The sequence below is a fragment of the Filicampus tigris genome, chromosome 5, assembly GCF_054856515.1.
Source record: "Filicampus tigris isolate MCC_2025a chromosome 5, RoL_Ftig_1.0, whole genome shotgun sequence".
Taxonomy (NCBI): domain Eukaryota; kingdom Metazoa; phylum Chordata; class Actinopteri; order Syngnathiformes; family Syngnathidae; genus Filicampus; species Filicampus tigris.
The window spans coordinates 24,242,052-24,267,316 of NC_141221.1; the positions used below are offsets into that span (position 1 = coordinate 24,242,052).

Here is a 25,265-nt window from a genome sequence, read left to right on the forward strand (position 1 = left end):
AGACCATGCATTGGTCTTCCTTCCTTTGGCTCCAGCAGGTCGCTCCAAAGGCTGGGTGCTAGCACTTTAAAAGGGCCAAGTATGTGTATTCCAGGTCTGACATCCATTTTCGTTACACTAAAAACATTAAAATCTATACTGGCAGTCCTCATAATACGACGTACACGACCTACGATGTTTCAATTCTAAGACGCCCGTGCCTCCTCCTCCATTTTGTCCAGCACCATAGTGACCACGTTTACATGCAGTCAATATTCAGGTTAAAATCAAAATTCCAATTTCTGAAACATTCCGAATAACACGTATCAAGGAATGAGCGGACAGTGTTGCTCCGGCATTTGAATAACCCACTGTGTACGGCGACACATGGCGTCATGACGTCATTTCTGCTTGTTACTTTCAACTGTCATTCATTCATTCATTATCCATACCGCTTATCCTCACAAGGGTCGCGGGCGTGCTGGAGCCTATTCCAGCTGTCTTTGGGCAGTAGGCGGGGGACACCCTGAATTGGTTGCCAGTCAATCGCAGGGCACAGAGAGACAAACATCCGCACTCACAATCACACCTAGGGGCAATTTAGACAGTCCAATCAACTTACCATGCATGTTTTTGGAATGTGGGAGGAAACCGGAGTACCCGGAGGAAACCCATGCAGGCACGGGGAGAACATGCAAACTCCACACAGGGAGGCCGGAGCCGGGATCGAACCCACGACCTCTGAACTGTGAGGCGGACGTGCTAACCAGTCGACCACCGTGCCGCCCTTTCAACTGTCAATAAAACATAATATTCATTTCACACATCACATGAATGAAGCAGCCGGTTTCCTCCTTGCTCTAAAAGTGTGCTTTTGTGCTGCGTCTCGGAGCTTGTTTACCTCTGCTTGTGTATTTGCGATGGGTTTCGCGTCAAACAACGTACTTCCGCATACAAGCACTTCCTGTACTACCAAGACCAGCATTCCTTGCAGAGTGTCTCGATCGTGTCTGTTTGTGCGCCGGCAGTATATCTTTTCCTTTTTCGCCCTCCTCTCCTCCTTCACCATCTACTTCTCAGCAGTAATGCTAAGTACAGCATCTTGCTTTTTATTTTAATGTATTTTCCTTTTATTATATAAAATTTTGACATAAATTTCGACTTTAACGGTGAAATCCGCCATACGGAGACATTCGTGTTACATCGGCAGTGTAGGAACGGAACTCATTCATAAAATGAGGACTCCCTGTATTTTGCAATAATTATTGATGGCACGCTGCGCCCAGCTAAGCTCATTTTTTAAAAGGGCTTCAGGAGCCGCATGAAACCTTCCAAAAAGCCGTGGGTTGGCCAGACCTGCTGTATTACTATTTTATTTATTTATCTATCTTGTTTTTTTTGGTTCTAGTTACATTTTTTAATTTAAGATTATATGCAATAAAATAATACAAATTCCGTATTTTCCGGGCTATAAGCCGCACCGTTATATAAGCCGCACCCACTCTATTTTCTAGAACATTTTGCAAAAAAAAAAAAAAAAAATTAAATAAGCCGCATCCTTATATAAGCTGCACCTATCTATGTTGAAAACTTTTATATTTACTGCATTTACAGAACAATTACGAACTGTAAATGTACCTGTGTGTACCTGAGCAGATTCTTTCCTAAGAGTGCCTTTTAACACTGCAGCAACGTTGCTGATTAAAACAGAAGAGAACCAAGAGAAAATAAACAGCACTTATTTTCTATCTATCTATCTATCTTCGGCCGACTGCCGCTCCAGTTTGTCAGCTAATGTCCACCAGACTCCAGCATCTACTGTTCTACTACATTCTACATATGCACCTGTCTTGTTTTATGTTAATAAAGTCAGCCAATCTAACACACGACGTGCTAAATCAACAATAGCTTTTCACATCGAAACAACAGAACAGACGTAACATCAGCCAAGCGCATTCATGTGCACTTTATGGACCTCTAGGAAAACATAAAATCAAAGCATTACAGCACCTAATGCAATAATCTAGTCTATGGCGCCCTCGCCTGTTGGACTTCTCCACCTGCAGTCACATCCAGTTAATGGGAAATGTATTGAAGTGAATTGTACTGTCATTCCGGTTAGAGCGCCCCGAGCGGAGGAAGAAAAATCCACAGAATAGCCGCACCGGACTATAAGCCGCACGGCTCAAAATATAGGGAAAAAGGCGTGGCTTATAGTCCAGAAAATACGGTAATATAATATATTGTGTTGGTGGCGGGGTGTGGTGTTAAGCCCTTTTTTTGTGGGGCTGGGGGTCAAGGGATGGTTCGCCTGGGGTGCAAATCTAGCCAGGACCACCTCTGACCATCATACATCAGTTTTCGATGTTGCTCTTCCCCAAAGCTTTTGTCTACCCACAAAGCAGCTGAGAGAATCATTTTGTGTAGAATGGCTGTTTAAAAGAAAGCTATTTTGTGTTCCTTTCATTCACATCTCACAAACACCATGGGGACTTTCGATTTCAAATACAGTGGTACTTCTACTTACGAATGTCTCTTCATACGAAATTTTCAAGTTACAAAACGCCTCAACAGGAAAATATTGCCTCTAGTTACGAAAGAAATTTCAGGATACAAAAGGTAAAAGTATGGGCTGATACTAGCAGTATGGGCTGCGACTCGCAGCTCCGGAGTTTCCTGAACGCAACATACTCATAGCTGCTCTGCCATTGGCTAGCCTAGCATGTTCCTGGCATCCCATTGGCTAAGAGGGACCTCTACCGTATGTGTCTATGTGTACAGGTAGACAGGTAGATAGATATGTGAGAGATATGTCTATAATGACGTCCTCGTCATTCGCCCCTCGGGTCTGCTCTCGCCAAAGAATATGACCATAATGTATCGACAGTCGCCACGTTATTAAATCAGTTCTTTACAAAACGCCAGGCAAAAAACACTTCTGAGAGAGAACATGAACCAAAGAGGGTAAAAAGCGATGAGGACAGCAATTAAAAGGTAAACAACCATAATTTTTATTGCGTACTCTATTCTTTATTTTTTTACATTATGCACAACTCTGATTTATTGTACGATAATCTAATTGTAACATGTATTTGTTACATGTCTTCATGCATTTTTATGCTTCATAAAACATTTATGTCTCAATATTGGGGGGTTTGGAACGGATTAGGGCATTTACATGGAAAACGCGTCTCTACTTACAAAATTTTCTACTTGAGAAATTTCTTCCAGAACCAATTAATTTTCGTAAGTAGAGGTACCACTGTAATGGGTAATACATGGCTCCTTCTCAAAAAGTAGCAAGCATGGTCCAGCATGGTCAGCTTGTACTGGATGCTGAGGGTGATATACACATTCAATTATCAACAGATTGCAACTAACCTCCAATGGCAAGGCAGTGGTTCAATATAAACATCATGAGGGTGCTGTGCTGCATTTCTGCAAAGCGATGTGTGATCAAGTGATTAAAAAGCAATCCACTACAGAAAGCAAGTACAGAAGTTGGCTTCATGCCTCACAGTCTTTTGTTCTTTTTACTTTTTGCAAATTATGTTTGAATGTAGGTTGCAGTAATTTGATCTAGCATTTGTTTCCACTGGGTTATTGGCCCTTCAGGCATGCTTTTATGTGTTTTACAGAAGGATTTGTGAAACTACCACCAAGGTGAATGGCTTGGACAGAGCCTATAGGGAGGCTATATGTGAGAGTGCCAAGGCACACTTGATGCTTATATATTTATATACGACCCTTTGGTTTGCTGAGCTCGTAAATCACCACCAGACGCTCCTGTGCCACCCTGTAAAATCAATTTAATCTGCACCACTATCCTTTCCTCCTCCTCCTACTACTACAGTAATACTTGTAACTACAAATGAACTGTGGTAGATGACCACATTGTCATCCCACCAAGCATCATCCAATTGTGTATGTACTGTACAGTGAACCCCCACCTACTTGCGGTTCGCTATTTGCTAGAGGTGTGCACTCCGTCGACCCGGCGGACCGGTCTGTCTATCCGTCTATGACTGACGCCTGTTTTGCAAGTGTTAAACAATCGACGGGAAACTTAAAAAAAAAAAAACCCGGACTATAAGCATAGGCGGAAGTGCGTTTTTGTCCGTCTATGTAATTTAACGCCAGCAAGGTGAAGCCTTTCACCTTCATATGTTGCCTGCAAAACATTTAGTTGGGGGCCATGGTCCTACAGGACAATCCCGTTCTTTTCTGCATCAAAGAGGCGTTTGGCCGTACTCCTACTGCCTGACGACAATGAATGATGAGGAAAAATGTTAAGATGTCTCTGCCGCTGTTGTTTGGACCTGTCTTGTCAACCGCCTGTTTTTTTTAGCTTCACACATCCATCGTGATATGCTGTGTGAGATGAAAAGTTATCAGTGGGGTTTAGTAGAGTTTTTCAGGAGATTTGTAAAGAATTTTGGTTTGTGCTTGCAGATTGTTATCAGGCAAAAGAGAAAGGTGCCAACACTGAGGCCAATCGCAAGCATTTCAGTGACAAACGAATTAAAGTGGTGGACTCAGCAAATACTGATCTCCGCGCAGCAAACATTTTGTTGGATCTCACTATGATTTCACCTCGCGATGTTAAGACCCTAGCGTCGTGGCGTCTGATTGGTGTAGTGGCCACCGTCGTAGTGTCGTAACCCGTCTGTAAGCGTCTTGGGGGCGTTTACGTATGTTGAATCGGCGTCGCCAGTCATGACATTTGGTCACTGATTGGCTGTTAGCTAGCAAATCAGCGCGCGGAGCACCAACGCGAAGTAAACAAAGGTGGAAAAACAGTGAGCACACCTCCGCTGCCTAAATCTTTTTACAAGTACAAGAGTGAGGGTTGACAATGTAAGTATTTCACAATACCGTGTCAAGAACGTGACGGTCTACTTCGCGTGGGAGTTCATCGTGAGCGAAGAATATAGCTGAATGCATTGTTTACATTTTTATAATCCGCCAACAGCCAACAGCTTTTCAGTTGGAGTTTTCTAACCATGAGAAACGGTGACTACCGCCACCGATGGTATGGAAGGGTATTACATCTTATGCATGCGCAGAAGGTACTTTAATGGTCAGCGTCGCTGTCTGTCTTTGCGGTGTGTTTTGCCAGCGTGACGTGCCGTCAGCAGGCCGGACGCCACATGGGGGAAAAGCGTCTGTCACTGTTGGTGAACGTCGTTTTGGTGTATCAGGGCCTTTACTGACACAAAAAGAAACAGCCTTACCCAGATGTTGAATGTTAAATGTTACATGTTACATGTTGAATTTGGGTTCAGGAGGTTGACTTGGTTCCTGTTGAAGATTGATGGTCAATCAACGTTCATTCAACAAAATTTTGCCAACAATGAAGTTTGTGATGCAGTTGAATCTAACTTGTATTTTGGTTGGATTAAAATGTTTGAAAGGTCAATGTTAAATTAATGTTGAATCTATGTTATCTATGTTTGCCCTTATCTTTTTTCTCCTTCAGCGGGGATTGAGATTTAGTTGAGATTAGGGGGATATTCTGAGGGGGACAGGCCTTTCTTCAACTGCAAAATGTGTGTGTGTGCGTGTGTGTATCTTTCTCTCTGTCTGTCTCTCTCTCTAGTTTTTTAAAACCACTTTTTTTCTGACTAATATTTTTGCCGTGAACACACTGTTCTGTTGCATGCAAACTTTTTCCATTCCTAAGCCATTTCCGTGCTAGTCTCTAACTAAAAAATGCTCCATCCAAACAACAGACCGTCTTTTAGTATGTTGTTAAGATCGGCAAGGTGAAAACGTGTGTAGGAGCCATAGGCTACAGTGTTTGTGAGTGGTTTCTTCCTTTTTGGGCTGCGAGCTTATGTGTCGTGCACGAGCTGAGAACGGGCACGTTGCACTTTCACAGTGATTGGCGGTGTCACCGGGGGGAGTGGTCTTTAGTAGGTGCGCTCACCTCTGGGTAATTAGTATTTGGCTTTGATCTTGTGGTGAGGTGAGCGTGGTAAAGAAACTTTTTGTTTGCTGACCGTGAAGCGCAACTGTGAAACGCAATTGTGAGTTTAAAGGGACACTTGGGTGGGATGAACATTGGCACTTATACAATAATAGGTCTGTAAAAAAACTCTGACGTGATTTAAGAGTATTTTTGGACATTTTGCCCCGTCCACAAATTGGGTGGAGTCTGCTTGACTGACACATCAGCCTGACGATGTCATTGAAGGGAGGGCGAAAAAAGCAGTTCATGGTTGTTTCCTGCCTTGCTTGGTTCACTGTTGTTTTGCAGCGAAGTTTTGTACATTTAAGGCGGAAGTCAACCCAAACCTATTTTTTTCAAGAATATGTTCCCAGCAGGAGCACTAGTAAAACACGGCATTCTGATTCATTTTGCGTCTGTGGAATATAAGTTAAGCAGCAAAATGCACTCGTTTTTGGCCATTTTTGGGGGCAGCCATTTTGTCTTCTGTCGACTGAAAATGACATCACCTCTGCTCACAACGACCAATCACGGTTGACTAGTTTACTGAATCTGAGCCGTCTGTCTTGATCTTCGTCGCCTGCGTCCGGCGTGGGAGCAGGACTAGCTTCCCCCTCTTCGACTTCAGACTCAAAGCAGTATGGTTGAATTCCGAGATGTCTGATTGGTTGACGTTATACTTCGTCGACGGGAGAATCGGAATACAAAATCTTCGACCCAGAACTACAGTCAGAGCTGCTGTGTTGAGACGTTTTCTAGTTGACGGTGCGTAGTAGGTATTAACGTCGCCTACAGTCAAAAAAACTGGTGCCAATCCTTGTTAAATTAATGTGCACAGTTACTCATTCCCTCTTCAGTCTATCTAAATATCCCAACTGGTGCTTTATGCTCCATACGTCCTCACTGTGGACGCAAAGAAGCAGTGTGCAAGTGTGCGCGTCCTCCAAGCCACCCTGCTCCACCTTTATCTGCTCGCTTCCACATTTCCTCATTCTCATACAAGTCAGCCATGGAGAGGCTGAGCCTTGTGATATGTCAAAGTGGTCATAAGTAGGGATGTCCACATACATTTTGGTGCTAAATGATCGCCGATTTTGGACGTTATGTACAATGATTTCCAATGGACAAACCGGGATCGGATCCTGTCATGACTCCCACCCAGACATGGAGAGAATGGAAGGGGGCATGGCCATATTCCTTATTAAAAGTGGCCGTTATTCATGCTGTAACTTATTTCCTAATTTCTCCAAAATGATTGGATGAAATAGAAAATGACATCTCGTTTCATTTTCCTGATCAAAAAATATATAAACTGAACTTGTTAGTGAAAAACATGGCCATCCTCACCCAAGTGTTTCCCTTTAAGAAACATCAACGTCAACTTCTTCATGTTGTGGAAAGAGCTGTTCTGTCCAAAAGAGGTGCCGAGCACGGTAAATGAAATAAGTGCCTGTCAACTTTTCCGGTGCTGTGGATTCAACTCATTAAACAACATTCAAGCAAGAGGGAGCAATACAGTTTTTTGACAGTCGTTAGTTCGCCAACATTATTATTTTTGAAAGGCTATGACGTATCTGTTGTCAAGCATTGAAATTATACCTGGCAGAGCAATCACCTTTGTAAGAACAAACACGCTTCATCAAAGGACTTATTTCACCAACGTGATGAAGCGCGTCAAACACTGCATGTGTTAGGTCCCCTGAATTCTGCTCCTTGAGCCCCAGCCTTTCTTTACCCTGTGTGTGTGTGCGTGCGTGTGGTTGTCTTTGCGCAGGTTTGGAGAAATGGTTGGTGCTGGGAGCAGGGGTCTATTTCACAAAGCAGGTTCATCAAACTCTGAGTCTAATCCTGAAGTCTGAGTTGATCTACTGTATTTTCCGGACTATACGTCGCTCCAGAGTACAAGTCGCACCAGCCATAAAATGCATAATAAAGTAGAAAAAAACATATATGAGCCATTCTACCGAATTGGTTGAAATTGCTGTCCCACAATGAAAATCACATTTTAAAAAACAATTAAGTGTTCAGACCTTGCATATTTATTTTACATTATTTTACAACAAGGCATTAATTGAGATACTATTAAACTGAATGTATAAAAAGTCATCTTTTATATGTCACTTCCTATTGGGAGGTGGCAGTCCCAATCTCTAACTCCTAAATTTCAATTCATGAACAAAAAATGTAGAAGATTTTTGCCAATTTAAAAAATACTTTACTTTAATAGAACATTTTGGTTGCTTTTAAATGTATGGTGAAAGATTTACATTGATTTTGTAGATTTTTTTCAAATTAGAAGTTTTTATGTAAAACAACCTGTCCCAACTTTTCATGTCACTACCGAAACGCAAAGAGTATTTGTCTGTAGGCAGGGCTTGGTTTTAGCCACATCCCCAGACATTTCACCAGTAAGAGACATTACCTTCATGTTCATCACTGGGCACATGGCGAGTAATTAGTTGACAGCATTATTAAGTTATGTGCCCTCCAAAGTCTGAAAATCAGCATGTTGTTCTCAGGACCGTCACTACCGAACACCTCATTTCGGCAATAAAATGAGCACTTTTGATTTTAATGGTAAATGTACTGTTTTCTATCTCTGTACACGTGCTCAAAACTGTCTGTGGTAGCCACGTTGTTCCTAGCATTGTTGAGTATTGTCAACAACTATCATAAAACGTCACTACCGAAACGATCACTACCAAAACGTTTCGGTAGTGACATAATGGTTTCGGTAGTGACAATATGATGTTTATTTTTTAATAAAGTACGTTTTAAATAATATAATACATAGATACATATGTCAGACATAGATCCTTCTGATTTGAACAATATTATATTCCATATTTTATCCAAATTTGAAGGGAAAAATAAACCTGAACCAGTCACTACCGAAACATACAGATAGGTTTCTGTTGTGACATAGTGGTTTCAGTAGTGACAATGTGATGTTTATTTTTTAATTAAGTAAGTTTTAAATAATATAAAACATAGATACATATGTCATACATAAATCTCTCTGATTTTAACAATATTCTATTTCATATTTTATCTTAATTTGAAGGGAAAAACACCAAAATGCCAAAAAGCCTAGCAGAGACAGTACAGGCGAAAGGTTACAATGACCCAGTGAAATCCAAAGATTATTTAACAAAGGAAAGAGAAAGAAATAAGAGATGGAGGGAAGAAGGAAAGCTGAAGTCTACCAATGAATTATCCAGCAGAGAGCAAAGGAAAGTCAGAAGAGCATGGAGCAAAAGACAAGACCATCGGATGTTTCTCAAAAAACAGGGAGAGAGGGAACATACATACAGGGAAATGCATGTTACAAAAATGTTTGTCATTCCAATAAAATTTTCATTTGGTAGGTGAAACCACAGTTTTTCAATGATGAAGAGCCCTGCGATGGACAGGGGACCGGTCCAGCGTGTACCCTGCTTTTGCCCTAAGTCAGCTACGATCAACTCCAACCCCCTGCAACACTGAGTTTCATTAGTTATGAGACACGTTAAAAGTTAAAATATAGCAAAACTAGTTAAGTGATTACAATGCTACCCTCATACAAACTATTACTGCAACAGCAGCAACAATATGGTCACTACTGAAATGTTGCAGTCACTACTGAAAAAAACAAAAATAAAAAGTATTGAATAATCAACCAACAATTTTTAATAATGATTGTTTAAGGGTATGTTTGTTTTAATTAATGATGACTTTTGAAGTCAATATGATCAACTTTCTACATTTTACAATGAAAAATAGCATATAAATTTGGATTTATTTAGGAAAAAGTCATAATAAATTCTGTGACAAATTCATTTCGATTGATTTTGATGTCAAAACCATATATATATTAATTTATAAAAATACTGTGTAGAGGGGGAATGGAAAAAAATATGAATCGGCTAGTAGAATTATTTTTATTCTTCTGTAATTTTGTTTCAGTAGTGACACATTTTAGGGACAGGCACGATAAGCTAGAAAATACTATTTGAAAATTGACTGTACTTTTACTATATTTGTGCCCCTTAGATATGGTGCCACATGAATACAATAAAAGTTTTTCTGAAATAAAATACAAATTTCACACATTTTCCAACTCTGAATTTGAACCAATTCAGTAGAATGGCCCATATACGTCGCACTGGAGTATAAGTCGCATTTTTGGAGGAAATTGTGTGCTTTGTACACATCATATCCACCGAGCTACCATGGTAACATTTAGCTAACATTCACACATGTAGCATACAAGAAAGTCATGGTAAGATAACTTTAAACTCTCCAAAACGGTCGCAGATAGATTAAATAAGTCTTTTATTTATCCCTGACCATGTAGAATGTTTCCAAGTCTCCAAAAGTATTTTTGTATTCAGTCGTAATTATGTCTTCGTCTCCTCTGCGCCCGGCTCGTTAGTGTGTGGCTGCATGATGCAATACCCCAGCCAGAAGCAGGCAACTACCTGTTTGTGGTTCATTCTTGTTCAACCATCGTCTGTAAGTATCTTAGACAATTGTGCATGAATGAGCATGCAAGATTTATATACGAGCTGAAGTGTGGATGATTGTGGGTTGTTGACTGAACATACTAATAGCCAGAGCTGGGTCGGAACGGGGCGCGGGCCGACAATGTTTATGAATTTGGCCGGGGGGTCGCGGCCAGAAGGGTACCCAGGTCAAGGGTGGAGGGTTGCGGCCGGACGGGCAAAAAAGGGCCAAGTGCCCAGCTCTGCTAACAGCTATTGCTAATGCTAATCGCGATCGCTAATCGTTAGCATGTCTGCCTGTTTGTGGTTCATTCTTGTTCAACCATCGTCTGAAACTAACTTAGACAATTGCGTATAATGACATTTATATACGAACTGAATTGTGGATGATTGTAGGTTGTTGACTGAACATACTAATCGCTATCGCTAATGCTAATGGCGATCACTAATCGTTAGCATAGGCTCATCTTGTTCATGTAATACATGTGTATGTAATGCAGACTGATAGTATTTTCTGTTACTTGGGCAGTTTAACAATATAAACAGGCAACTTCGCTGCACACCTGGAGTCAATGGAATTTGTTTGTGAATGTTAAGCTGTTTGGATAAGCTAGCTTCCTCGACTAGCAAGGCCTTAGCAGTCAAATTGTCTTTTTATCATACGATTTTAATTACTTATTTAACAAAACATTACATTTTATCCGTTTAAATTATTCATGCATTTTAATAGCTTATAGGATTTAGCTTATGTTTCTTTATGTGGGTTACAATAACATGTGAAATGATATATAGCTAATTGTCATGACTTGTTAGTGCTGACTTGTAGGCTTTAGCGCCTGCACAGGGAGGCAAAACATCATAAATACAAGTCAGCACTAACAAGCCATGACAGTAGTAATGTGTTCATAATTTCACACATAAGTCGCTCCAGAGTATAAGTCGCACCCCCGGCCAAACTATGAAAAAAAAACGTGATTTATAGTCCGGAAAATACGGTACTCTGAGATAGGAAACTGATTTTCCAGGGTCAGAACAGCCGATTTGATTTGAATCAGTTTACTCAACGCGGAGTACCTTCACCTAAAGTTAAACGCATGCACCACAACTATGAAAAGACAGCATGAATGGAGCCCCAATTTGCAGAGTCACCATGGCAACCAGGAAAGTGCGTGGGATCACATAGCTGCTCGAGTCAATGTATGCGGGAGTTTCAAGTCCTTTGCAATCACAATAATATAAGAGAGGAAAACTGCTTGCTTACGCCTATTAATTTATTTCATTTAGGTGCAATCTCACGGGGGAGAAGCGCACTTAACAGCTGATGAAAAATAAAAACATTGTTCAAATATAAGACCTTGGCATAATCTCTTGGGGTACACTGAAAAAAATGATGGTTGAATTTACTCAATTATATTTCGTCAGGCGGTTGCACAAAATAAAATAATCCGGAGCCAGAAAACGAGTGTGTGGCTCTGAAAGAGGGCAGGGAAAGAGAAACTCGAGGTTCACTGCGATAAACCTGGTCCTGACCAGATTAGGTTCAGAGAGTCTGTTACTGCGGTAACTGACTGAGATCTTAAATAAATCTTACCCATTATCACTACAGAAATAATTAAAACTATAATGCTTTTAAGAAAATGAAAACTAACTGAAACATGTTACGTTAATAGAAAGTAAAACAAACTAAAACTAACTTTAATTATAATATATAATAATTATAGCCAAAAAAATACCAAACTAATTAAATGCCATACAAAATTTAATTCAATCATACAAAATTAAATAAAGTCAAAGCGACATAAAAACTAGCTATAATGAAAAATACTAATCTATTATAACCCTGTCATGTATAACTCAAAAGTCAATTTTCAATTACATAAAATCTATGAAAAAAACATTTCATGAAAAATAAGAACAAAAGAAGTTGATGACATCTTGACTTGATAAAGCAACACTGTGTCATTTGTCAGTTTATGTTGATTATGGCAGCGCCATGTGGACAAAAGCGGTAGTGTTTTGACAAAAGAGTCGTGAAATCCCGAGCTCTCGCTGGCCTGCAAGTTGGACTGATTTACATTTCTATTTCCAGTGGCTGTGTGAAAGATGAATAGCGACGAGGTAATGAATCAAATTTTGTTTAAACAATACTTTTGTTTTTTTTTTTGTTTGTTTTGGGGCTTCTGCCATGACACCAGTAATAGCGCGTAGACGTTCGAATCGACTTCCATCCTTATAGCGAAAGGAGGGAGTGAGTATGCCGTGAAGCAATTCAGGACATTTGTATTTTTTTGTGTGCCAGGGTTACTCCCTCCCTCCTCAAAGTTGCTTCGCGCCAGTAAAAACCATACAGACCCCCACAAGGCATGACAAAAGTCCCATTCAACTAGTTGTAAGTAGGGGTGGGCAATATGGGCAAAAAAAAAAAAATCTCTATATTTTTTCAAAAAACTCGATAATGATAATTTGACAATATTCCCCCAAAAATATTTTAAATCTGCACTTGCTTCACAGACCAATTGTGGATAGACAGCGTTTGTGAACAACATCTCTTTTAAATGGCTAAATACAGCTTCTGCAAAACATAATGATATTCTATGACAATATTTAACAATAAAGAACAAAAAAATGATATATAAACTTACATTGAATTTGTGGCATATTTATGTCATTGAAATGTCTCTGCTGTTATTCCATAATGATGTGACAGTTTGAGCTGCAGTAAGTACTGGTGTACCACTGCCAACTACGAGAGCAATCAAAATGAGAAAAAGGTGTTAACAACACTGGGCTAGTATGAGGAAATGCTGAAAACTCAGTGTGCATTGACGGCAGAGGAGGAGGAAGTGATAATCATTCGCCGAATCAGCGGGCAGGGCCCGATCACGTGACTCTGTCAACACTGCAGCCGAGCTAAGTTTCAAGTATGGAGGAGTGTCCAGCGGGGAATAATAGCAAGGCGTGAGTCCACGTCGTCCGTAGTCTGTAAATGGTTTGTAGTTGACAAGAGTGACATCGGTGGGAATAACATTGTTAGATGTGCCAAAACGGTCACCGTGAAGAGCAATTCTGTTGCACCACGAGCCATATGGATTACGAGGAAAACTTGGCGACCGCGCAAACACGCTATACAAAAGCTTAAACACACACACTCAGAAAAGAGTCGGCGAGTTGAACCAACAAATTTAAACACACACACAGTACTTTAGCGAGCAAGTCAAATGTGACATCCTGGATGATCGTGTACATTCATTTTACACGCTTGTAGTCCACATCATTCATAACTAGCCCGTATTCCAGAGACATGTTGCACAAACTACGGCGGCTTATTAGTGTGACGCCAGAATACACCCAAACATGAATAAAGTCACAAGTATACATGTCACAGCGATAAAATAGTGGGAAAATGCACTTTTCGGTAAATTGCAGTTTTGTTATTCAACTTTATTTTGAATACGTTGGGCAATGTATGAAAATGGGTGTTGTAATGACGGTCTTTTTTTCCCCTCGCTGGGTGACACTTCGTCACATGTCACATGAATGATTTTTTTCTCATTCTGATTGCTGTAGTTAACACCCTTTTCCTCATTCTTATTGCTCTAGTAGTTGGCAGTGGTACACCTGTTCTTACTGCAGCTCAAAATGTCACATCATTATGGAATAACAGCAGAGATATTTCAATGACATAAATATTCCCAAAAATCAATGTTAGTCTAGACATAATTTTTTGTTCTTTATTGTTAAATATTGTCGTAGAATATCATTATGTTTTACAGACGCTGTATTTAGCAATTTAAAAGAGATGTTGTTCACAAACGCTGTCTATCCACAATTGGTCGGTGAAGCAAGTGCAGATTTAAAATATTTTTTGTAGAATCTCGTCAAATTATCGTTATCGTTTTTTTTTAAAAAAATATTGTTTTTTTTTGTTGCCCATATCGCCCAACCCTACTTTACCTCAGTATTTTGTAATGCATAAGAGATTTGTTTGTTGTAATAAAGATTAATTGTTAAAAAGTACATTAGAAAAGGACCATGGAAAAAAATATCAGCTCATATCGCAAATGCAATTTTTAGGAAAACAATTGCAATTAGATTATTTTCCATAATCGTTCAGACCTAATCTAGTCAGATTTTATTATTTTATGTTTCCAATTATTAAAACGGGCTGGTGTTGATTGGTCTGTTATTTATTCATGTTGAGGCGTCATGGCTGCAAGGCAGCTGTTTAAACGTATCCAAGTGTGTGACATTAAGTCTGATTGATTTGGACTGAAGCACCAAGACTCTTTTTATAAACGAGGGACAGAATGGAAGAGAAGGGAACTAAAATCAACCAGTCAATGCTCCAGAGACCAGTATTCAAGTAGAAGAGACTGGGAATTAATAAAAGGTATTAAATGTGCTGTTTGGACCTGTAACCTTGTGGAAATACTATAAACATTTTATGCTCTATGAAACTGTATGAAATGTCAGAATTACACATTTGGAAAATAGCAGAGCAGGGCATTTTACAAAAAAAATTGCGGTCTGTTTATCACCTTCCGTCTACAGACCTTTTTGGACCTTTATGTACCTTGGAGGACGTTGGAAGCCTCGCATTTATCCGGCCGCGATGAGGCTTCCATTCCACAATCATTCATTTCAAATATAGCCCAGCAGGGGGGGCTCACCACAAAAATAGACAATTACATAGACGGAAAACAATGCGCTTCCGACTATGCTTAGCCCGACTATTTTTTTAAGTTTCCCGTCTATCGTTTATCGCCTACAAAATGGGTGTGCGTCATAGGCGGACTGGTCTTTCACATAGGCGGAATGCCCAGCTCTGGAAAATAGTATGATCGTAGTAACATAACACTGCTCCCGTTTCCAGTTTCATCAGGTCTCAACGTGACATGCCACATACGTGACGCCACTCTCCCAGAAGCGAATGCAAATTTTGTAGTCCCAGAATGCTTCATTGCATGTTGGAAACACTGTAGTTTCACTTTCTTAGGTGTTCTATAATGTACAGTTGTTTGCTATTTTGATCTAGAAATGGGTGTCTCCAGTATTTGTTTTTTGTTCATTATTATTTTTCTCCTACTTACACTTGTGAGGGAAAACTGATTGAAAAACCTGTGGTTCCTATTCAAGTGCTATCAAATGTTACTCACTGCGGCTCCCAAGAGGCAGTCAGTAGCACTACCACTTTATAGTGAATGGTATATGACAATTAGGATTCTGTGAACTGCTTTCATGTTTGTTAATTACTATACAGTAGCGAATAGTGACCCTGCAAAGTTACTGCCGTCAGATTACTTCACAGGAAAAGGGAACACGTTAGATTAGTCCATGAAATTAATTTCAGCACTCAACACACGCACACACACAGTTTTTCAATAAATACGCTTGCAGTTAGCTTGCAAACATTATTTCTTGGGAACCAGCAAAAACAGGAACAACAAACATAACTCCAAGAATCACTGCAGTGGTCACTTTTAGGGCCTATTTTGGTTGACAGTTAAACAGTTGTACAGCTGTAAACAATTCAAACCACTCACAAGATACTCCAACTTTCTTGCTCCCAATTCCCAAAGCCCGCTGCTCCTTTTTTGTCTCGGTCCCGGCCGGTACAGGAAGTTGGCTGTCGTATGCTTCATTCTACGTAGGCGGAACGGGCGAAGGAGCAATATTTTCACTTCGAACTGCATTGACTATATATGAAACGCGCCGCTGGGAACGCTGAGCACGCTTTCAGTCTGCATATAGCATTAAGTTAGTGATGAAAAGTGTTCATAGTAGCAACTTCTGACATAACTCTGGCCCCCCGAGGAGGCGCGCCCCACATTTTGAAAGCCACTGTATTAGTCATGACTGTAAAAAAATTATTCATTAGAGTAACGCGTTACTTTCTAACACATTACTGCCCATTTCGTGTGTTGGATTGGCTGACTTCATTAACATAAAAGAAGACATGCACAAGATAGCATCTACGTCACGCATTGCTAATATCGCTAGCAAATGAGTAAAACAAACAGACGAAAGAGGGTTGGGGGCCACTGGTGTAGGGGGGGCACTCGACGCACTTCATCATTATATTATATAAATGTACGATTATACATGAACGCCTCCTACAAAACGGGGACCTATCGTGGGCCCTGTGAGATTGTGGGCCCCGGGGCGACCACTCCCTTGCCCCCGCTCTGGCTCCGCTACTGATTCAGACTTATTCTTTTGGAAAAATTAAACCTTTAGTGCTCTTAGACACCGTATAAATTGTCAGCATTTTATAGTAGATTTGGAGAATAGTTTGATCAATGTGACAGCGATCATTTCATTCAGCCTTGAGTATTGTTCGCAACTGTACGGTACAGTGTCGAAGCAGTGTTGCTATGAATGCTGTATTTATGCCTTTTGAGTGATTAGTGTGGAATAATCTCCACTACTGATGTACTAGCACACAAATCCAGGAGATGTGATTTGCAGGGACGTCAGGCGCTAGCATATAATTTCATGATGATGCACCATGATCCCCCTGGGAAAAACAGAGGATAAAGAGGAAGAAGTGCATGGAAAATAAAGGAAAACAAAGTCAGACAGGAGGCAACGATAAGATTTTCAATGATATACTACGCAGGTCGTCATCTGTTATGATGATATGGTCTAAAAATAAACAAACAGCCCTCACATTTAGCTACAGCAGGTGGATAAATGCTCTAACTAGTTCTAATTTTGCTGTCCATAATACAGTCGCATAGAAGTCATAGAATCTGCTACATGGTTTTCACTACTGAACAATTTTATTTCCCTTGGCAAATAAGCGATATGGTTTATCATCAACCACCAATGTCGCACTCTCAGAGGTAGAATTTAACCCTGATTTATTTTACTTATATACAGAATACACAGGATACAGTCCGTGCCCCTGACAAAGATAACAATATAATGTAGCGCTGCAGAGACAGGGCCAACTGCTGGGAATAGAGTTAATGACTGCTTTACTATGACCATAAAGAATTACACAGCAACCCTCATCCCTGGTTATGGAGATGCTGTACACCACATATGGACAAAGCTTGCATGATTCACCCATTGGGCGATGATTTCACTGTACATTTAAAGGCAGTGCAGCTGGAGAGGAACAATGTGTGGAGGAACATGCTGCATATGCTATCTAAGAGCTCAGTCAGGCCATAAATGTGATAAGAAAAATGGTTGTTGAGGAAATAAATCAGTTGGAGCAGGTTAATCTCCAAAATTCTGTTTTGGAACAGTTTGGTTCCGTTTTTTGGCATCCTTACACTAGGACACCTAACTGAATGGTATGATACCCTAAGAGCAGAGGTGGAAACACTGTCTAATGATTATCGCCGATTTGTCAACAAAGAAAATGAATGGCATGGAACAAAGTTACATTTTGCCTTTTCAGCCGCATGAAAAGGAATTGCATTGTTGTCCTCCGTTTATTACCTTTGATTGACTGTCATTGTTCCTGTTATTTGGCAACTTTATTGGCAGTTTACAGTGCGTGACGTTAATGGCTACCATTTATTTAGCTGGTACACAGCTAGCCCTGTCAGGTGATTAAAAAAAAAAATGGATCGATTTAATCACATGTTTACTGTGTGATTAATCCTGATTAATCACACATTTCCCTTGGGAACAATAAAAAAGTTGATCTTAAGAATCCATCCATTATCTATACCGCTTATCCTCACGAGGGTCCCGGGGGTGCTGGAGTAATCCCAGCTGTCTTCGGGCAATAGACGGGGTACACCCTGATTGGCTGGTTGCCAGCCAATCGCAGGGCACACAGAGACAAACAAACATTCAAACTCACAATCACACCTAGGGGCAATTTAGAGTGTTCCATTACCCTACCAAGCATGTTTTTGGAATGTGGGAGGAAACCGGAGTACCCGGAGGAAACCCACATGCACGGGGTGAACATGCAAAGTCCACACAGGAAGGCCGGAGCCAGAATCGAACCCACAATCTCTGAAACGCCCTCTTAAGAATCCATCAATCAAAATAGTACAGTTGACCTACGTTCTGTTTTAAGATAAAAGGTATGGTGTTTGAAAGAGGAAATACTGAATAAAACGTTTTCAAACTTTAACAGCTCAGCTCATATTGGTTTTAAAACTCAACGTCGATAACACTACAGAGCTTGAACTGATTAAAGTGTCAGCATTTGACATTACCACAGTTAATTGCCAAGTTAAATAGCAGACAATTACATTAAACAGTAACAATCGCGACTGCTTCAAAGCTTGTGGAAATATTTCACACAAGTAAATTGTAAAAGCAATTGGTCTCTAGGTAAAATATAGTAAATGTCAAAATTATCTAAAGAGTCACAAAATGAACAGTTCTTTTTCAAGCACTCAATGGAAAAACATTACTCTAAACTGTGTATATAGGTGTTATGAAACAAGGCTCGAAATAACTCTTTATTTTGCTAATCAATGACTTGATTTCGAGGAGCATTTTTTGCAGGTTAATTCCAGGGACAGCGGTCTTATTAAACATAAAAATATGACATTATAACGAGGCGGTTGGGTATTTACTAATGCTGCCTTCATATCTTGGTCATTATTTTTGACATGCATGTTTGTTGAAATCTGGGGGCCTGCATGCGGGGCCTGCATGTGACGGAGTACCGGTAAATATGTTCTCAACGCTGATTTCCTGTTGCAGACAACAAGACTGATAGATTGACGTGCCCACCACTAGTTTTCCACTGTGTAAATAAAGGCATGACTTGCTACATACCGTAGGTATTGGTATGTATGGGGAAATCAGCGCCCCCTTGGGAAGGCACCTTCTCATTGCACCAGTAAGAATGAACAGTGACCCATCATCACAATATGGACATATCACTGGAGTGAATGCAAACCCTAGAATAGGTGCAGAATCATGATCATATCAACTCTGTATGAATTGTTTATTTATATTCAATTCAGTGGTTACATATGGTGACTTTTGTCACTGTTTTCCATCCCTGCTACATGAGGAGCATGAATAGGGTGGTCCACTCAACAGAATATTAACCTTACTCATGTTGCAAATAAAATGACAGCATGATACATGCTGTAAGTTTGTAAAACACACATGACTACTTCTGCTATTACTACTACTGTTGCTGCTACTACCATCATGGGAAACAACAAGGGACCCTGTGTTGGGGAAGTTGATGCTGAGCATCCCTAGCCTTGTGGCATTTGTAATTTTTCATTTTTTAGAAAATTCCGTTTAGTATCGTTAGCATTAGAAGCAATCCCTGTGTAGTTCCCACGCAAACAAACATGCGAGACATGCAAGGTGATTCAATATTTCGAAATTCTGTCTGAACCTAGCATTAGAGAGATATTTGTTGTATTGACAATTTTGGGCTTACGTCAAAATGATGTCAAGTCAAGATGGCGGTCAAGTCGGTGAAAACAAACTTTGGGTCGTTATCATTTGATTTGTTGTTTGTTGTTTTTTTTTACGACATTTATACAGATAATGATGCAAGCTGGTGAAAGCCTAAAATATGTTGGAAAGAAAACAGTACATTGTCTCACACACGAGAACGAGTCTTACCACTTAAGTGCTCACTACAAAGCATTGCGGTCTTGGTTAGCTTCTATTCCGCCGAACTGTCCAGACCTGCTCTCTTCACTCTGTTTACCCACTTTCTCCAACGTTCAGGGTCCGCACAGTGATATGGAATGATAATTTGGTTTCCATCATGTTATGGTTGTGCGGATAGTCCAACATCCAGGCATGATTTTCTACGAGCTTTATATGATAGTCACAGGCAAAAGCAATACAATACGGTGGGTTGTTTTCATGTTGCATCAGGAAATCTTCGGAATTGTCAGGTGGATAGGAAACTTATAACTGGTGTGTGTCTGTGCATGCATATGTGTGCATGTGTTTTTAAAGGGCAGGGTAGCTTAAAATGACACCTCCAAACCTTTATCCTTGGGCTTCACACACTTTTTCCTCCTCACATTGTGAAAATGTATATGGTGTGTATTGTATTGTGTATTATTATTATTTATTTGAAATGTTTGTTTGGTATAAAAGTTTAAAATGGTTGTTTGCCTATTGTTGTGACTTTAATGATGCAATTGAAAGTTATCTTACTTCCATGTCTTTCGAGACATAGGAACTAAAGGAAATGCAATGCAAGTTGTATGACAAAGTGATTTGCATTATCATATACAGTACAATACAGTACACGATAACAATACATCAGAATAAGACGTACATCTTAATAGTCCTTTACCACGTTCTTCCTTCATTGATACCAAAACAAAAGTCCTTGTTTGAAAATAACACAACTAGAATTTGCATTTAATATATTAAAGATTTCTGAGCATTGAGAAAAAACTGAAACACCGCTGCAAATGTAAGCACTGAAATAGGATATGAAAAAAATAAAATTAAAATAAATAATAGTAATGAAATAGTTTATTCTTTTATTTTTTCCATTTAAACATTGCACTGGTGATGTAGTGGTACCTGCTGCCACTGGCGCTCTCCAGTGACATTCCCAAGCACAGATAAATGGGAGGGTTGCATCAGGAAGGACGTCTGACATATAAAATGTGCCTAACAAATCATGTGAGTGACTCACTGTGGTGACCTCTGATGAGAATGTCAGCATAAAAAATGATTTCACTCAATAAAGGAAAAAAACATCTGGCTCACAATTTAGCGACGGAAACTGGTATCTTGGGGTAAACATTTTTATCAGAGCCTTAAAGCTCTCCCAGATCATTGTGTTAATTGGCTTCATATCTTTTGCTAAATTATGTGCGATCTTGTGGTGTTTTCTTACATGGGGTAACACAAGCAAAACTCTGGTAAAGTGGCGTCAGTTGTGTTACATGGAATTAATACACATTAATTGTCTGATGTCTACACACATCACGACTACTTTTAAAACAAGTTATACTTATTGGTGGTGATGCTATAGATGATTCGAAAGACTTGTTACTGTTGGCCTGGTTGGTACTTGAGTCCCACATGCCTTTCATATTACCTTGTTTGGTAACATCCATCGTGAATTTAAAGAAAACTCCACAGAAGCATGCTTTCAGATAGTCCTCTATTTGGAACTTTTTACGCACATTTTACATACAGCTGAAAATCATGTATGTCTACAGCTATTCTATTTTATTCTATTCACACACACGCGGCAAGGTCAGGAGAGGAGAAAAAATATATATACATACCACTCAAAGCGACCGCCCCCTTGGTCCCCGTTTTACATCCTTTCAACAGACCAATCTAAGTGAACTCTTAAGGGACAACATCACTCTTATTTGAGTCCTGTTCTCTGATTATCTTCAAACTTCAATGAGACATGAATAGCACAAAAAAAATAGTCCCAGCAGTTGCACAATAACAGTTACACATAATTAAAATTACAAGTACCTTGCTTCTTCTAATTGGCCCGTGTTAGAAAAGATCTGTATTTCTCCATGTGAGACCGGCTAGGAAACCAATGGGCATGTAGAGTATTATGAGCTGTATCACTATGAAGCAAATTATTGGATAAACGAACAACACATTTCAGGTAATTGTGTGAATTTAAAAAATGTACAATTATCTGGGGCACAGTCCAACTTCATACTCTGAGGGTTCATTTTGCTGAGTTAAAAACTTGAATAAACCAACAGCAGAATAATGTGAATGAGATCAAATGATTCTAAAATATTGATACAAATATTAACATGATAAAAGCTATACCGGTACAGTAAATTGAATTGAAGTTTAAGATTGTAACTCAATGTTCTTGTATAGCAAATGAACATTCCCTTTGAAATTAATTTAATGTCCATTAATGATTATTTTGCAAGTCGACTAATTACTAGGAGCAGTTGCGATTAGTTGACTAATCGGATCATATGTAAATCGCAGCATATCGTACCAGCAAGCAGCTGCTCTTATATGACCAATCAGTAGCTTACCGCTTCAATTCTTTCAGGTATGTACGAATAAATAATAAAGACAATTAAGATGATAGTACGCAAAACTTTACATCCTCCACTTTTTTAATTCAGCCAGCATTACATTATCGAATATGACATCAATTGTGAAAATGTGTTAATCTATTCATAGCATCACATCAACATTTTTCAAATACCGGTATATATTCTTCTACTGCCCTGAAATAAGATGCTGCGTAACTCCAGAGGCATATTTTTTATTCCATCTTTTCTCATAGGTCCAAAACGTCACACACACACTACTGTATTGTGTTTTTCTACCCAACTGGAAAGCAGATGACACTGCTAACAGAGCGTGGTGGTGTCCTACTGCTTATATTGTTGAGAAAAGGAGTGAGGGATTCCCATTATTATTGTTTATAGCGACGATTTACAATTTGTACACAAACAGAAAAGCTTACTGTAGCTTTTGCGCATCTCATTCGCAAAAAGAACATCCCCATTGATGAACGGGCATCACACAAAATATGAAAAACATAAGGCAGGAACAGATAAAACCCAACAAGACAACATTTGGCATTATCATCATAAAATAACTTTTCGCAGTCGCACGGGGGGAGGGCGATTCGAAGGTGTGATTAGAATTACAATGCATTTGTCCGGATTTAAATTTGAAACACACAAAATGAATAAAATGTATATGAACCATTCAATCATTGTTTTCTTCACTCTGATCACGAAAGCACACAAAACTCACAAGAGGTAAAGGAAAGGAATGCACCATCAGTACAGTATTGCGAAGTGCAGATTACCTGTCCAGGGCGATGGCGGTCATGGAGTAGATGCTGGCAAAGACGGCCGCGATGGGAAAGAAGTTGTGAAAGCGGCAGTAGACCAGTCCGAAGTACCACTCGTTGTGCACGCCGTAGATGAAGTTGATAACCGTGTTGAAGGCGGACATGGAGGCTTCGGCGAACGCCAAGTTGAGCAGGAAATAGTTGGTGACCGTCCTCATGCGTTTGTGCGCCATAATGATCCACATCACCGTCACATTGCCAACAACCGACACGATGACTATACAGCAGTAGGCGATGGCCCACAGGAATATTCTCCAGGCTGGCTGTACAAATTGGTTCCAGTACATGGTCCCGTTGTTGCTGGTGCTACAGTTGACTTCGTCCGAGCCATCAAATATTGGGTCCATTTTACCAATCGGGAGTACAAGTCTCACTCACCTGATAGAAGTCTCTTGTGAAATTCGTTCTGATCGATGAAAACTTTCACATTCACAGACGGAAGTATGCAAGATTTCTGTTCTACTATTTAGGATTCATCTGAAATATAATTTGTGTGACCCTCTTATTGCACAACGCGTAAAAAGTAGCGCGTATTTTACGCACGTCTCCATGCAGCCAGAGGGAATGCGCAATGTCCATGATGTGAGTTCTGTTTACTGCCCGGTCCTGCCCATGCTGTCGTGGTGCTTCTTCCCCTAACTGCTCCAACACGCTGCACACACGCTGGAGAAAATGAGCTCATGCACATTTATAACCTGCCTCCTACTGCCCCCTGTGGTAACATGATAAGGACTTCTTTTTTTTAACCTCCGTCAAACGAGGTTTTCATTAGTTCATTAGTGCGAATTTGATTTTATATATATATATATATATATATATATATATATATATATATATATATATATATATATATATATATATATATATATATATATATATATATATACATATATATATATATATATATATATATATATATATATATATATATATATATATATATATATATATATATATATATTTTTCTATCTCTTTACACATGCTCAAAACTGTCTCTGGTAGCCACGTTGTGCCTAGCATTGTTGAGTACTGTCAACAACTATCATAAAACGTCACTACCGAAACGGTCACTACGGAAACGTTTCGGTAGTGACATAATGGTTTCAGTAGTGAGAATATGATGTTTATTTTTTAATAAAGTAAGTTTTAAATAATATAATACATTGATGCATATGTCATGCATAGATCTTTCTGATTTTAACAATATTATATTCCATCCATCCATTACCTATACCACTTATCCTCACAAGGGTCGCGGGCGTGCTGGAGCCTATCCCAGCTGTCTTTGGGCAGTAGACGGGGGACACCCTGAATTGGTTGCCAGCCAATCGCAGGGCACACAGAGACAAACAAACATCTGCACTCACAATCACACCTAGGGGCAATTTAGAGAGTCCAATCAACTTACCATGCATGTTTATGGAATGTGGGAGGAAACCGGAGTACCCGGAGAAAACCCACGCAGGCACGGGGAGAACATGCAAACTCCACACAGGGAGGCCGTAGATGGGATCGAACCCACGACCTCTGAACTGTGAGGCGGGCATGCTAACCAGTCTATCACCGTGCCACCCTATCATATTCCATATTTTATCCAAATTTGAAGGGAAAAATAAACCCGAACCGGTCACTACCGAAACATACAGATAGGTTTCGGTTGTGACATAGTGGTTTCCGTAGTGACAATATGATGTTTATTTTTTAATAAAGTAAGTTTTAAATAATATAAAACATAGATAGAACATATGTCATACATAGATCTCTCTGATTTTAACAATATTCTATTTAATATTTTATATTAATTTGAAGGGACATACACCAAAATCCCCAAAAGCCTAGCAGAGACAGAGTACAGGCGAAGGGTTACAATGACCCAGTGAAATCCAAAGATTATTTGATAAAGGAAAGAGAAAGATATAAGAGATGGAAGGAAGAAGTAAAGCTGAACTCTACCAATGAATTATCCAGCAGAGAGCAAAGGAAAGTCAGTAGAGCATGGAGCAAAAGACAAGACAAAAAACAGAGAGTCCAGATATAATTACATTCATTTTTCACACCAGTTAAC

The 25,265-nt window shown here is 39.7% G+C and overlaps 1 protein-coding gene across 1 annotated transcript in view; it reads right to left on the reverse strand.

Moving 5' to 3' along the window:
• Positions 1 to 23,843, reverse strand: part of tacr1a (tachykinin receptor 1a) — a 65,090-nt gene extending 41,247 nt beyond the window's left edge. Inside the window, exon 1 of the mRNA XM_086031666.1 lies at positions 23,156 to 23,843. Within this exon, the coding sequence (XP_085887792.1) occupies positions 23,156 to 23,547 (392 nt within the window). The 5' untranslated portion in view covers positions 23,548 to 23,843. The remainder of the gene's footprint in view (positions 1 to 23,155) is intronic.
• Between the last annotated feature and the right edge of the window lie 1,422 nt (positions 23,844 to 25,265).